A 14,741-nucleotide genomic window follows, 5' to 3' on the forward strand; every position below is an offset into this window, starting at 1 on the left:
AAATAAAATTATACTAAAAAACTAATTTCGTTGTTTTTTTTAATTACCTTATTAAAAATGTCTTTTTCAATAGTATCGGGGTCGCGGGTCACTTGGCTTTTATAAAAAGGGGTCGCCACCCGAAAAAGGTTGGGAACCGTTGATCTAGACTCATAAACTGTACGTCGTATAAGGATGTGCCACAGCCTGTATTTGAGCATATTTAAAACTTTTAAGCTTAAACTATTTATAGAATGGTTTTTCAGTTTTACAGTTCCTGATGAGGGCCGATAAAGTAGAATGTTAGAATAAAGTAGAGGGCCAAAAATGTTAGAAGATTGAATTTCTTTGCTGGAAATATTGAATTGAGGTGTAATTCTTATCTTCATGTGCAGTTCCAGTTTTCTGGTACAGTTGGTGTTTATTGTCTTAATCCTGAAGATAAAACAACTTCTCTCAGAATCACTGGGAAGGATAGTCAACACATGAGATAATCATAATCACAACCATAATCATAGTCGAAAATGTTAGTTTTAATTAAAATTTGTTGATACTGAGATACTCTCACTTCCTCAGCAGTTTATTTACAAATATAATCAAACACCAATCAATTTGCTGAGCTTATTATTTATTTACTTGAAACGTTTTCAGCCTACTTCTAATAGGCCATCCTCAAGACATTACCATTCTACTATTGAATACAAAACTTTTCTTATTTACAAATATAATCAAACACCAATCAATTTGCTGAGCTTATTATTTATTTAGAAAAGTTTTGTATTCGATAGTAGAACGGTAATGTCTTAAGGATGGCCTATTAGAAGTAGGCTGAAAACGTTTGAACTAAATAAATAATAAGCTCAGCAAATTGATTGATACTGAGATATAATAAGGTTCTCATGGGTTAATCATGAAGATATTACGCATGGGAGATGTTTGACGGAGCTAGTCAAGAAAGTGATGGAATATGACTTTGATCCTCTTTGGTTCCAACTTTTGCTGGTAAAATTGCTATGGGGATAGGAGAATCTTGTTAATTTGGGACTTTTTATTTATTACATCAATGTTCCCATGTAATGCCTCCATATTTGATATTCCAGAGCTATGGATTGCACTGTTCAACTTGCTAAAATAGTAGATCATGCAATTATGTGATAAGAGCATACTGGTGACAGTGTTAATGTTTTGTTTAAATTTTCTTTATATTTGTGTCAATTATTTTAAAGAATAATTAAAAAATCAAGAAATTGAATAAGATACTTTCTTTCAAAATATTTTTCAAAAAAGGACAAACAAAAACATAGTAAATTAAATCATTTCAAATACATAAAAAATTTCAACCCATGGAGGAAATGGGTTAAGATTTCTTGGAAGATATTGCAGTAAACTTGTTATTGGTTTTAGCAAAAATTCAGGTGGAGAGATTAAATATGAAATAATAGATGTTTATAGAACTTCTTAGTTTATAGCATATGATGATGATGATGATGATCAACTAAAGTTTCTATTTTTGATTTTTGCAGGTTAGTGTCTGGAGCTGGAGACATCAAAATAACAAAAGATGGAAATGTTCTTTTACATGAAATGGTAAATATAATGCATATTACTGATTATTTGCACTTATATACATTATTATTATTATTTTCTTTTTTTCTACCCTCTGGATAATAAGATTTTTTTTATATCTGCTATGGTGAGGGATAGAGCTTGTCATATTCAGAACAGATTGCCTATTAAAAATTCCTGGGGCTGCACACAGCTTCCATCCTTAGTCTCCAGAGCAATAAGCTAATATCTTTTTTGTCTTGGTCATCAAGCCATAATTTATCAGTATCTGTAATTATTTTTCAATATTTTTACAGATGAATGTAATTAAAACTGCAAATGCTGACATATTATTATTCTTTAGATGTAGAATGCGAGTCAGTATAGCTTTAACTGCATCATTTTTTTATAACATAGTATCAATTACAGAAAGTCTGGCCTAAATTTTGATCAAACAATACTATACTTTCTAATCTTTATCTTTAGGTAGCTAAATTCTATACTATAGAAACTGCAGACACATTTTTTTCAACTTTAGAATGAAGAGAAATTTTACGGCTTAGTTTAGTTAAAATTTCTTCCTAAAATATAGATTTGATAGAGTATTTACTTTGCTTTTCTTTCAAGCTTGAATTCATTTCTAAATCATTGAATTCAAGCTATCTAAATTGTTACATTGAAAAAGCAGTTAGTCTTAGCTGAGAAGAATTGCTGTTGCACATGTATCATTTCTGTGTGTCATCCTCACTTGCTGTATTTCCAACTCAGACCAATTAATCTCAGAAGAGAATTGAAATGAATTGTAATCTTGAAGTTTGCTTTGTTCAAAGGCTTGCTGAATTTGAAATTGTTTACTATCATAATTTCCTGCAGAAAAGTACATAGAATATTTCCTCAATTCAAATACTCAGATTTTGATTTTAAATTCGTGGTAAGCTTTTTTTTTATGAAAGGAAAAATTTTAAATAATTAGTTTTATTAAATTTTGTTAGTAACAAGTTAAGAAAAGCAATACAAATGCTGTGAACAAGTAGTTTGGTTGCCATTTCCATTCCTGCATACACTAACTTTTAATGCTGTATCACATTGTCATCTTGAAGGTATTTTAAACATTAAGTTAAACTCCATTTTAATGATTAAATTAAACACTTGTTATCAACAAAGCTTATTTGAATTGAAATTGTTGAGTAGCATAATTAAAAATATCTATTGAAGCATGAAATAACATCATGTGGTCCACTAACAATGACTTCTGATTGTTTTAAATATGAATGTAAAATGTCATCAATTCTAAGATGCCTTTCTGTTTCAGGCAATTAAAAATGGCAGAACTGAGGAAATATGATAATTTTGAGAAAAATAATATTAATTACATATTTTAATTACGAGCAAATTTAAGGCAAACAAATATTTCTGTTGCATGTGATATAATTTAGTACTTTGACCAGTTACTTGTTTACCGCTTATAACAATTATGAAAGTGTAACGAAAGTATCCTTTTAAATTACTCTTCTGTCATAATTTCTACAGGCTTATGTTGCATATTATGAATGAACAAATTTTATAAAGCTATAATCATCCGGGGTGGCTATATTGAGCAAATTTCTATTAAATAAAAGTGAAATTTTGAATAATTCTCCATTGTCAACTATTGGTCATGTTAAAAGTCACATCTTAGATCTGATCAGAGGCTCAACTTGCAGTTTGGATATAGGAGGGAAAACTTTGGGCAAGAGAAATGAAATGCGAAGTTTTGAAAAGATTAAATAGTCAAAATGAAATATAAAAACAACTGTTACATTAAAAGCTGGGTATTCACATGAGTGATTTTGCCATGTGATTTGAATGCTTTCAGTGTTGCATATCATTGACCTAGAAAAAATGAGTATCTAAATTGTGCAGTTGGATACAAATTACCCTCAAATTGGATGCAACCAATTAGCATAAATAAGATGATTTGACATCATTTTCTACAGAATGGCTCAATGGATGAATATACTAACAGAAATTAATAGATGTAGTTTACAATTTTCTGAAAATATTAGATAAAAGGAATGAAAATTATAAAGATGGTAAATGATTAAAATAGTAAATCAATGTTTTTTTTTTTCTTTGAGTATTTCAGTAAGCTGATTGTGTCATCCTCATCCATCTTTGTTATATTTTCCTTTTCTGCCAGATAGCATAGAAATTAACTGTGAATCATGTACTGAATATCTACTCTAAATCATTATTTCATATGATTATGTGCTGGTTTGGCACAGTGAAATCACTCATGCGCTTACCCAGCTTAAAGCATTTTTAAAATATACTTAAAATATTACATTAAAATTTTCTGTATAAATATACTTCACTTTTCATGAATTTTTAGGAAAATTGATTCTTTTAATAATGAATACTGTAAAAAAAAACCTGACATGCAGTAATTTGTTCTGAAGGTGGCCTAGACATAGGAATTTGTTCTGTAAAAACAAAAATATAAAACAAAGTATAGACAAACAATCAAGAAATATAAAACCTTATTGAATATATTCCAAATATTAATTTAGTTAACTTATCTCCTTGTTTTCAGCAAATTCAACATCCAACAGCTTCGTTAATTGCTCGAGTATCTACTGCTCAAAATGATATTGTAGGAGATGGAACAACATCTACGGTGTTGATCATAGGAGAATTACTTAAACAAGCAGATATGTATATTTCTGAGGTAAGTCATTGAAATATATTTTGTGACAGAAAATTATTTCTGTTATACTATAATTTGTATTTCTCATTCTCAGTTTAAACATTTATATAGCAGTAGAGCATCAATTAACCGAAAGCGTTTCAGTCAGCAAATTCAAATTTCCGTTAGTGCTGTGGCACTGCAATATTTGCCTATGTCTTGGGCTACTCCAATATTATTTTTGTTGGTGTGCATGTTTTAGCTGGCAGCCCTGGCATGACCATATTGTATTGTTAAAAATTATTTCTTTATTCTGCACAAACAAAATTATATTTTGGAAGTTAATCTAGTATCAAAAATGTTCTGATTCATACACATTGAGAGGGTACTTAAGGATGCGCCAGTACTTGAATAAGGCTTTTTTTCCTCCATCATGAGCTATATTCTAGGACCTTGCATTGTGAGTGTTTTGTTTCAGCTTGTTGGAGCTTGTTCATATAGTGACATCTCTAGATAAACCCGAGAAAAAGAAAGAGTTTTGCTTGTTTTGTGGGTGTTTTTCTGAGGACTGTGTGTCATGCTGAATCGGAATGCTTTTGATACTAGATTAACTTCCAAAATATAATTTTTTTTTCATATATTTATTTTGTTTATGCAAAATAAAGAAATGATTTTTAACTATACAAAAGCTGCAATTATTATTTTAAAAAATTTTCATTGGGTTTAACATTGACGAAAATCTAATGCAAAGTGACACACAATGGAGAAAAATTTCAGTGGGGTTAATATATTTTTCATACATGATCAGTTATCCGAACAACCCCAGTCCCGAATTGCTTTGGATAATCGATGCTCTACTGAATTTATTAATGCTTAAATTATTTACATTATTCAAGAAGTCTATCAATAATTTGCACAAGTAAATTTTCTATTAGGGTCTTCATCCACGAATTCTTACCGAAGGCTTTGATTTAGCAAAAACTAAAGCATTGGAAGTTTTGGATCAAATGAAAATTACTCAAGAAATGGATAGAGACATGCTAGTAAATGTTGCAAGAACATCGCTTCGCACTAAAGTGCATACTGAATTGGCTGATCATTTAACTGAGGTATATAGTTAGATAAGTTTTTTTAAATTTTACAGAACACTTGTATAAAAATATAGAAAAAATTTATTTTTTTATAATATGCAATATATGAAGAGAGTATTTTTGTGGAGAAAATTGATGTTGAATTTCAACTGAAACATAGCTTGTATTTTGAATATGGACTATTTTTTGAGCAATATCTTTTTAGTTAATTTCATGTAATCATCTTAAGATTTGTTTTTGTATATTTCTAATATAGTCTTTAAATTAATGTCACTTAAGAGAAATAAGTAATTTACAATATTATATTTTATTGTACCAGTTATATATCATCAAAAAGTGTTTGGATTTAAAACTGAAAAGTTATGTACTAATGTTAAGGATCTGGGTTTGAATTCTATCTGTACAGTACAAGTTAAGATATTGTTTCCTTTGTTTATGGTCTTATTTTACTGCATATCAGATTTGCCTGAAGTGGCAAAATTGTACAATCTTCATATGCTGGTGCCTTGCATTAATATATCATCAACCTAAAATATTTATTTCGACAGACTTTAACCCATTATCCCATGTAGTAACAATAATTTTCTGCAACAAGTTTTTAATTTTTTACCAAATTAAGTTAGTGTGACCTTGAATGTTTATCTCCATAAGATTATCTAGAGTCAGAGTACTCCAGGTTATTTTAATTTTCGTATGTTTCAGGCTGTATTTTATGCCTGAAAATGACAGAATAATAATTTTTCTGACAAATATATTTGCTTAATTTACTGCTGTTTTTATGCATTCACACCAAAATGAATATGTAACAGTAAATTAAGCAAATAGTCATTGTCAAGTGAAATGTTTTGATGTTGAAAGTATTGTGTATAAACTTTGAGATGAGTTTGAGAATTTCCAGAGAAAATCTATCAAATATCTTTTATAGATTTTCTATCTGAACATTTATTACATGAATATAAAGAAATTTGAATCTCCAAATTTTCTGTTTTGATAAGTGATTTAGAACTATGAACTGTTCAGTTTGTTCATTATGCTTTTGTCCACTTACAAAGTTCATTTTTATACTTAAATAATTGTTATATCATGCATTTGAGCTACCATGTATAACAGTTGCTCAACTGTTTAACTACATAAGCATCATGGGACAAGTGCCATATTTATTAGTACTACTTTTGAGGTGATTCATAAATTTATGCATTTGTATGTTTTGTACTCTGCTTCTTAAATAGTATAGTAATCATATAATTTGAGATGATGTCAAATATTTACCATACATTTTTCAGGAACAAAGTGTAAATAAATATACTGTAAGTATATTAAATAGTTCCTCTCTCTTTTGTGCTATTTCTTGGTCTAAAAAATTATTTTCTATATTTAACTTTGCAATGTTTATCAGCAAAAAAAGCTTTTTCAAAGTAGCACTGCAATAAGAACTTTGAATGAATTTCTTCTGGATTGGAAACTTATAATTTTTCCCATAAGAAATAATTAAAATGTTTCAATCACTTCACAAATATTTACCATACATTTTTCAGGAACAAAGTGTAAATAAATATACTGTAAGTATATTAAATAGTTCCTCTCTCTTTTGTGCTATTTCTTGGTATAAATACTATAATATTGTTATAGAAATATTTATTGTAACACTTTAATTTTCTAACTTTTTAATAATTACTAAATTGTTGCTGTATCTATTTTAAATACAAATATTCCAATTATAGGTGTGTGTTGATGCTGTCTTAGCTATTCAACAACCAAATACACCAATTGATTTGCATATGGTTGAGATCATGGAAATGCAACACAAAACTGAACAAGATACTTCTCTTATTCGTGGTCTAGTTATGGATCATGGTGCACGTCATCCAGACATGAAGAAGCTTGTTCGAAATGCATACATTTTAACTTGTAATGTCTCTCTAGAATATGAGAAGAGGTAAGAGAATGCAATTCAGATTATCTTGTTTAAGTATTTAATTTTAAGCATTGTATATAAATATTGCTGTGTTTTGAATTTGTTTTTAGTGAAGTGAATTCAGGATTTTTTTATAAGTCTGCTGAAGAAAGAGAGAAGTTAGTGAAAGCTGAACGTCAGTTTATTGAAAATCGTGTTTACAAAATAATTGAATTGAAGAAAAAAGTTTGTGATGGAACTGATAAAAATTTTGTTGTGATAAATCAAAAGGTATAGTTAATATTTCTTCTAACAAATGATTCAAATTAACTTATAGTAAAAATAAAGTTTAAAAACCTATTCAGTGGGATTAGAAATTTTAATTAAAATATATAAAAATACAAGGAAAAATATCTCAGCATGTTCCAAATTAAGTTCAATGAAATATTTAAGTTAACTATTGTGCTCTCTATTATTATTTTTTAGTTTTTATTTATTTTTTAAGACATCTTTGTGTAAAGAAAGGTTGGCACTTGTCAGAGATGTCAGAGAAATTAATGTTCTTACAAAATTTATTTTTCATTTTCTAACATACTGAACTTAATTGCATCAAGTAAAACTTCATCTTGTAAAAGTACCTAAGGTTTTCAAAACTTTATTTGTTTATTAAAGCACCTGTTCAGTCTATTAGCTCAAATATTTCAATTTTCAAGAAAAAGTTAACAGTTTGTCAAAACTGCTTTTGAATATGTTGTTATTCTAGCTTCTTGTTCTTTTACCTTTTTAGGTTCAGATTCAGATTCTTAGCTTAGAATATTGCTTTTTTGGAGAAAGTGCCATATTACAGATTAGTACTTAATCTCAAATATAACAAGGTAAAGGACAAGAAGTGACGATGGGTATAATACCCAAAATGCATTTTCTTGTAACTAATATCAAGAAAGTCTAATTTCGTTCCTGTTGTCTCCAATGTTTCCTGTATGATAAGTCTAAAAAGTAATACTCTATGCTTTTGAATGTATTTACATGAATATTTGATAAGTTTTCATTGTCGTGATGTAGAATAAATTTTTAAAAGTTTAATATACCTAGACATTGTTTGATGTTGAGTTTAATAGTACATAAGTGGTGACTGTTGGAAGACAATAGGCTCATGTCATTCTTATTTAGTAATTGTCATTTTTATTGTTCTTTCATACATGTGATATGCTTAATGTTAAGTAGATGACAAAATCATTTTAAAATATTTGAACGTTAACGTGTTACTTGCAAAAATGATAGTTTCTTGTATTTCAATGTAACCAGTTTTTAAATTATTCTCACTATATAATTTTTAAAATGTTACATTCAATAAAACTCCTGTTGCAACCATAAAAGACCAAAAAGTTGATTTTTTTTTTAAAAGAAAATTTAGCATAATATTGATACAACAAGCTAATCAAAGGAACAGTCCTCACAGGGAAGTTTTTCTGTATGAGTCATAGGCTATATCACTTTCATGTTATGGTGAAAGCAATGACTAAATAATAAATCTTATAATTATAATTGAATTAAACTATTTTTTTATAATTGTTCTTAAATTAAAATAAGTTAATTTGGGGAAGGAAAATACTGTACTGATCTGAATGCAGGTTTATTTCCAGTATTGGAATCCTTACTACTTGAAAAAATTAGAACTTGAATATAAGCTGGTCTTTCATTGTTAATTTTATTTGCATACAAAAAGTTAGCAATTTGCATTAAGAAAATTTGGAGTCATTGAAACAATACTCTATCACTTCATTTTTATTCCTGTTTCATTGCCATTGTTGGACAGAAGAGAGTTAGTCAAGTTGTTGGTAACCTCTTAAAGCCCTTTATAATTGTTTTCAACAGTCTTTCATAAGTCTGTTCTCATTATTTTTTATCTATGTGATTATGAAAATTAGTCAATTTAATTACATTTTTCTTTTCAAAATTATATTAGTTGGAAATAAATATTTTTTGAATTTGATTTCCAGATATTTACAATAATCATAATTAAACTTTTATTTATATTTATAAATATAATAATCATAAATGAATTTTTGATTGCTTTTGTGGTAATCTTTGCAAATCATACCTAGTCAATTGGAAAATTGTATTGAAAGGGTTTGTTTTATAGAAAGAAATATATGCATTGGATAACTATATCATAAATGACAAATTGTAACTTATTGCTACTTTTCTGTCAATAAAAATTAGTACATTGTCTTGATTTTTCTCTATGTATGGATAGTAGGCTTCCTCTTCCTTATGTATTTTGTGTGTACTTCAGAAAGCCTATTTGCAATTTTATGACTATTGAAAATGAAATGTGAAAATGCAACACAATAAATAAATAAATACAAGGCTTTGAAATTTCCCCCTCCTTGAAAACTGAAAAAAACATCACCTAATATGTAGGCCAATACAGTATTATTCTGCTGCTGCTATGTATTATTTTCAAAAAAATGCATGGATAGGATTTGTATAAAATTGGAAATGGAAAACAATATTAAAAGTGATTGAATTAAATTATATCATCAAATTTACTGAACTTCAAATGAACATCATTTTGAAGAGTTCAAAATATATATATTTGTAGACGTCTTAAAAACTTCTAGATTTAATTATTTATGAATATTTTAATTAATAAAATTAACTGAAATTTGCTTTAATAGTATATTAAAATATTTAAAATTGAATTTAATAAAACTTATTTTAGATACCAACAAACTAAAATTGATATTTTCTGTGTGATATTTATTTATTTTTTGTGAAAATGTTTGTGTTCAACTGAATGTAATACAATTGTATTTGTTATTTATTACAAATTGTAACTGATTTATTTAATAAGGAGGTAAAACTCTCCTATCCCCCTTGTAACAAGTTAAATTTTAAATACAATAAATTGTTTTTGTAATAAAAATAATAAAACTTTTATTTTAGGGTATTGATCCCATGTCATTAGATCTTCTTGCTAAAGAAGGAATAGTTGCTCTTCGTAGAGCTAAAAGAAGAAATATGGAAAGGTAATAATTATTATTCGTACATTATTCATTTTTGTAAATAAATTTATATATTACTGACAGCAATACATAATTCATTACTAAATTCATTGTTTCAGAATGCTAAAGTATAATATATTAATATTGATTAATTCATTAAATTGCATAAATGAATTTGTTAAACATGAAATATTTTATTCACTGAATTTCAACATATTAAATATTACTTTGTAAATGATTGAGAATTTCCGCATTATTTCAGAAATTTTTCACTTCCTACTTCTAAAACTAAAATGACTGTAGTAAGCTTTATCCTGAGTTATTATGCTTATATTTATTCAATAAATACATTAATCCTTCCATTTATGTAAATTCATTTTAACATTAATTAAAATTTTAAAAAAATTTTCAACCAGCAACCTTATGGAAATAAATGAGTTATATCAAAATTTTTTATTGGTAACATCTTACATAGATGTATATTTAAAAAAACTTCTAACATTTTCTTTCCAAGTTAGCATGAAATAATGTATTTGAGAATATGGAAGAGATCTGTATTTTATTCAGCTTTCCATGGCTCCATTTATGCACAGTAATTGGTTACACAAAAAGAGTGCATAAATTGAGGAATTTCTGTACATTTTTATAGTATCTTCAGTTAAATATTTAAGATATAAAACAATATAACTTTAAATTTTTATAATTGTTAGAAGAGTTATATAATTTTATAACTAATGTTTCTGTATGATTGAAATAATTTAGATTAGTTTTGGCTTGTGGTGGTGTTGCTGTTAATTCCGTAGATGATCTGACACCAGAATATCTTGGAAAAGCAGGATTGGTATATGAACATGTTTTAGGAGAGGAAAAATATACTTTTGTTGAAGAGCTTGAAAATCCTCATTCGGTTACAATCCTTATAAAAGGTCCCAATAAGCATACACTTGTTCAAATCAAAGATGCAGTTCATGATGGACTGAGAGCTGTAAAAAATGCAATTGAAGATGGTAAATATTTAAAAAATTTTTTACATTAATAAAATTCATACTAATAAGAAAATCAGTGTTGCCACAGGAAAAAGTAACAAAAATAAAAAAAAAATAAGTTTAGTATTTTTAGTATCGTATCAGTCTTGAGATCATTAAAAGAGGCAATAAGCAGTTCAAAAAAGTTCTTTATTCTGATAATATTGGTCAACAGTCAAATTAAACAGTCAGAGCTAAGTTCAAGATGATAACTGTAGCTAATTAGCAAGCCAATGTGTAATCTGTTTCATATTACTACCATTAGTTTCTAGTTAGCCAATTAATATCTTGAATTTGTCTCAGGTTTGGAGATTTATTACCAGATTTGACAATGTGGCAATATATTTTTTAAAATCTTTAAAAATACCAGGCTATTCTGTAAAACTAGCCCAGAGATTTAAGTTGTCTAAAACTGAAAAGTTATCATTTTTCATACTTCTTGCTAAAAAGAATAGCCTTGGTTGCATGTGGCAACCCAGTAAAATTTAATTATTACAATAAATTTTACAATTTTATATTTTTATTTAATTACCTTATTTTTCAGGATGTCTAATACCAGGAGCAGGTGCATTTGAAGTAGTTACTAACTCCGTTTTAACTGAATATAAATCTCAGGTAGATGGACGAGTTCAACTTGGTATTCAGGCATTTGCCGATGCCTTATTGATAATTCCCAAAGTTTTGGCAACTAATGCTGGATTTGATCCTCAAGAAGTTAAAGTGAAACTACTTCAAGAATATGCAAGAACCAAACAACCAGTGGGATTAGATATTAATACAGGTTAGTATAATATTTATGTATCTATAACTTTCATATTAAGTTATGAAGATGGATTATGTCAAATATACTTTTAAATAAAGGCTATGTAAAAAATACAATAATTTTGAGAAAATCATATAAAATAATATTAATGAAAAAAAAATTTTTGAAGAGTAAGTTAAATTGATTTAACTTAAACAAAAATAGAATGGAAAAAATGTAACATTATATAATATCAATTGATTTTAATTCAATCAGTGGTCAAAATTTTGTGTAAAACTAAATTCATTTTTAAGAAAAAAAATGTAAATGTGACAAAATTATTTATATTTTATGCATTTATGTAATAGTAATCATTAGAGATTATTTTTGTAATTATGTTGATGATTAGAACAACTACTGTATATACTTTAATTATTACATGCTATAAAAATGATTGTAGGATTAATAGACTTGCCTTGAAGTACTATAGTTTAACTCACTTTATTTTCTTAACTAAAATCTTGGGAGGTGGCTAAATGGTCCTCACTGCCTGAGTTTGCAACTTGGAGCAAATTTCTCATATTACTGTTAGTGTTCCCATAATAATTCAATTATACACATGTACACAAATAAGAACTACTTGAAATATCATTAGTCATTAAGAATTTTAAAAATAAAGAACACTAAATAATTTTTACTTTAAATTTTATACTGTACTTTTCTTTTATAAAGTTATTTATAACCATTGCTTAGTTTTTTTGAAACTTAAACTGGAAAAAATGAACATCTGTTAATGCATATAGCTTGTTTGGTTTTATGTACATCATCAAGTTTCTAGATTATCTGAAAGACCTGGGGCCTTATTCTGGTCACTTGTCTCTTCTTTCATCGATGAATGACGTCAAAGTGAGAGACGAAATTAGTCTCTCAGACAGTGGCAATTCTGGTCGTTTGTAACGATCTCATCTTTGTCAATGACGTCACGATACTACTGGGTTGATTATACATGTTTGGGTTATCTGCACGTGCAACACGGTATAGAATTTTAACTAATAAAATTGTAAAATTTTCAAAAATGCAGAGTACGTAATCTTAGATCACATGTTCAGATAAAGCATGTAATTTCGACAAAGTTATGTTTTTTGTTTTATAACATTTTTACTGATTGTAATGTCAATTTGTCTCTTAACAAATAAAAATTTTAATATCCTAAATTAGAAAGGCACGCATACTTAGTTAAGGAGAAATTAGATGGTAATATTTTGAAAAATATCTGTGTAAGTAAGATTAACATCATATTCGATAGTTCAGTAATTGATGTAGCATAATTAAAAAAGAAAAAAATGGGATCAGTGGCGTTTCCGAGTAGGCACTGAAAAAAATCAGAAGAATTTTCTCTCTCAAAATATTCTTTCCCGAGATAGAGAACATTCTGTAATATGATTGTACAGCACGCGTAGCATCCAGTCGTCCATATTGGATATAACAAAATTGAGGCAAAAGACGATAGACTGGTCAAAAGACAACTATCTGCTCATCTCTGATAAACAAGAGAAGCGAAGAGAGAAAAAATTGTTCAGAATCGCGTTTAGAGAGACTACGATCTCTTGAGACCTAAACAAATTATTAACCAATCAGTGATCGGCTTACGAGAGACGATGACCAGAATATGTCTCCTGGTCCAGTTTTGATAATCTAGCTTTTGCCTGTCTAAATTAACATGTGATTAATAAGCAGCTAAACATTTTCAGTCTACATGTAATTTTGCTAATGGCCTAAAAATTTTGTTCTTGTGTGTGTTCATGATTTTGGCATCCTTAATAACCAGATATGTTGACTATACATTTTAAAAATGATGCTGGAGTTTTGTTCATATTGACGTTACAAAAGAAGTAATAATTTATATATTTTTTTAAACAGGTGAAGCAATCATTCCGGCAGATGTAGGAATTTTAGACAATTATAGAGTGAAGAGACAGTTACTAAACTCATGGTAACTATAATTTTAATGGTTTTCATTTCTGTTTTTAATTTAATTGAAATTGTTTTGCTGTCCTTTTTTAATAGATTACTATAACATTATCAACTTTAGTTCATAAACACAGTATTTTGAGTTAAAAAGATGTATAAAAATCACTATAATTCCTTAAATTTTGGAATGAAAGGGGAAGTGATTTTCAGTTTATTTTTGAATTTGAGATAATTATTCACTCAAATTTTCTTATAACTTTAAAAAGTAACTGACCAAGTGTTGTTTTGAAATTGAAATTATTTATTTGCGTAGAAGGCTTTCGCCTGTTACAAGGGCGTTTTTAAAAACACATATTAACATCACATATATTATTATTTTAACAACTTTGATTTTTCTATTTATTAATCTATAGAATTATATTAATAATATATCACAATTATCATTTAATTAGTTGTTTAACGTAGTTATATAACATATAAGTCGTGTTTATATTAGCTCTGTCAAATGTTTTATACATTTCCAACTCACTAGTACATCTAGCCAGTGGCCCAATCTGGAGCCTTTGAAATTTATCCTTTTCATTACAATATTCACATATAATATGGACTTTAGATAAATTTTTGGTNTTAACTTCCAAAATATAATTTTTTTTTTTCATATATTTATTTTGTTTATGCAAAATAAAGAAATGATTTTTAACTATACAAAAGCTGCAATTATTATTTTAAAAAATTTTCATTGGGTTTAACATTGACGAAAATCTAATGCAAAGTGACACACAATGGAGAAAAATTTCAGTGGGGTTAATATATTTTTCATA

At 27.6% G+C, this 14,741-nt stretch overlaps 1 protein-coding gene across 1 annotated transcript; it reads left to right on the forward strand.

Moving 5' to 3' along the window:
- Positions 1–1,480: 1,480 nt before the first annotated feature.
- On the forward strand, positions 1,481–14,020 carry LOC111615350 (T-complex protein 1 subunit zeta-like; the record flags this gene model as incomplete). Its single annotated transcript, XM_023356772.1, has 9 exons — positions 1,481–1,566; positions 4,097–4,231; positions 5,125–5,298; positions 7,002–7,216; positions 7,306–7,465; positions 10,124–10,206; positions 10,945–11,189; positions 11,752–11,988; positions 13,870–14,020. Coding segments are annotated over 9 exons (1,412 nt in total), but the record flags the coding sequence as incomplete, so codon positions are not given.
- Between the last annotated feature and the right edge of the window lie 721 nt (positions 14,021–14,741).

Source organism: Centruroides sculpturatus, unplaced genomic scaffold (genome assembly GCF_000671375.1).
Source record: "Centruroides sculpturatus isolate CEXI.00-Female unplaced genomic scaffold, Cexi_2.0 scaffold2465, whole genome shotgun sequence".
Taxonomy (NCBI): Eukaryota; Metazoa; Arthropoda; class Arachnida; order Scorpiones; family Buthidae; genus Centruroides; species Centruroides sculpturatus.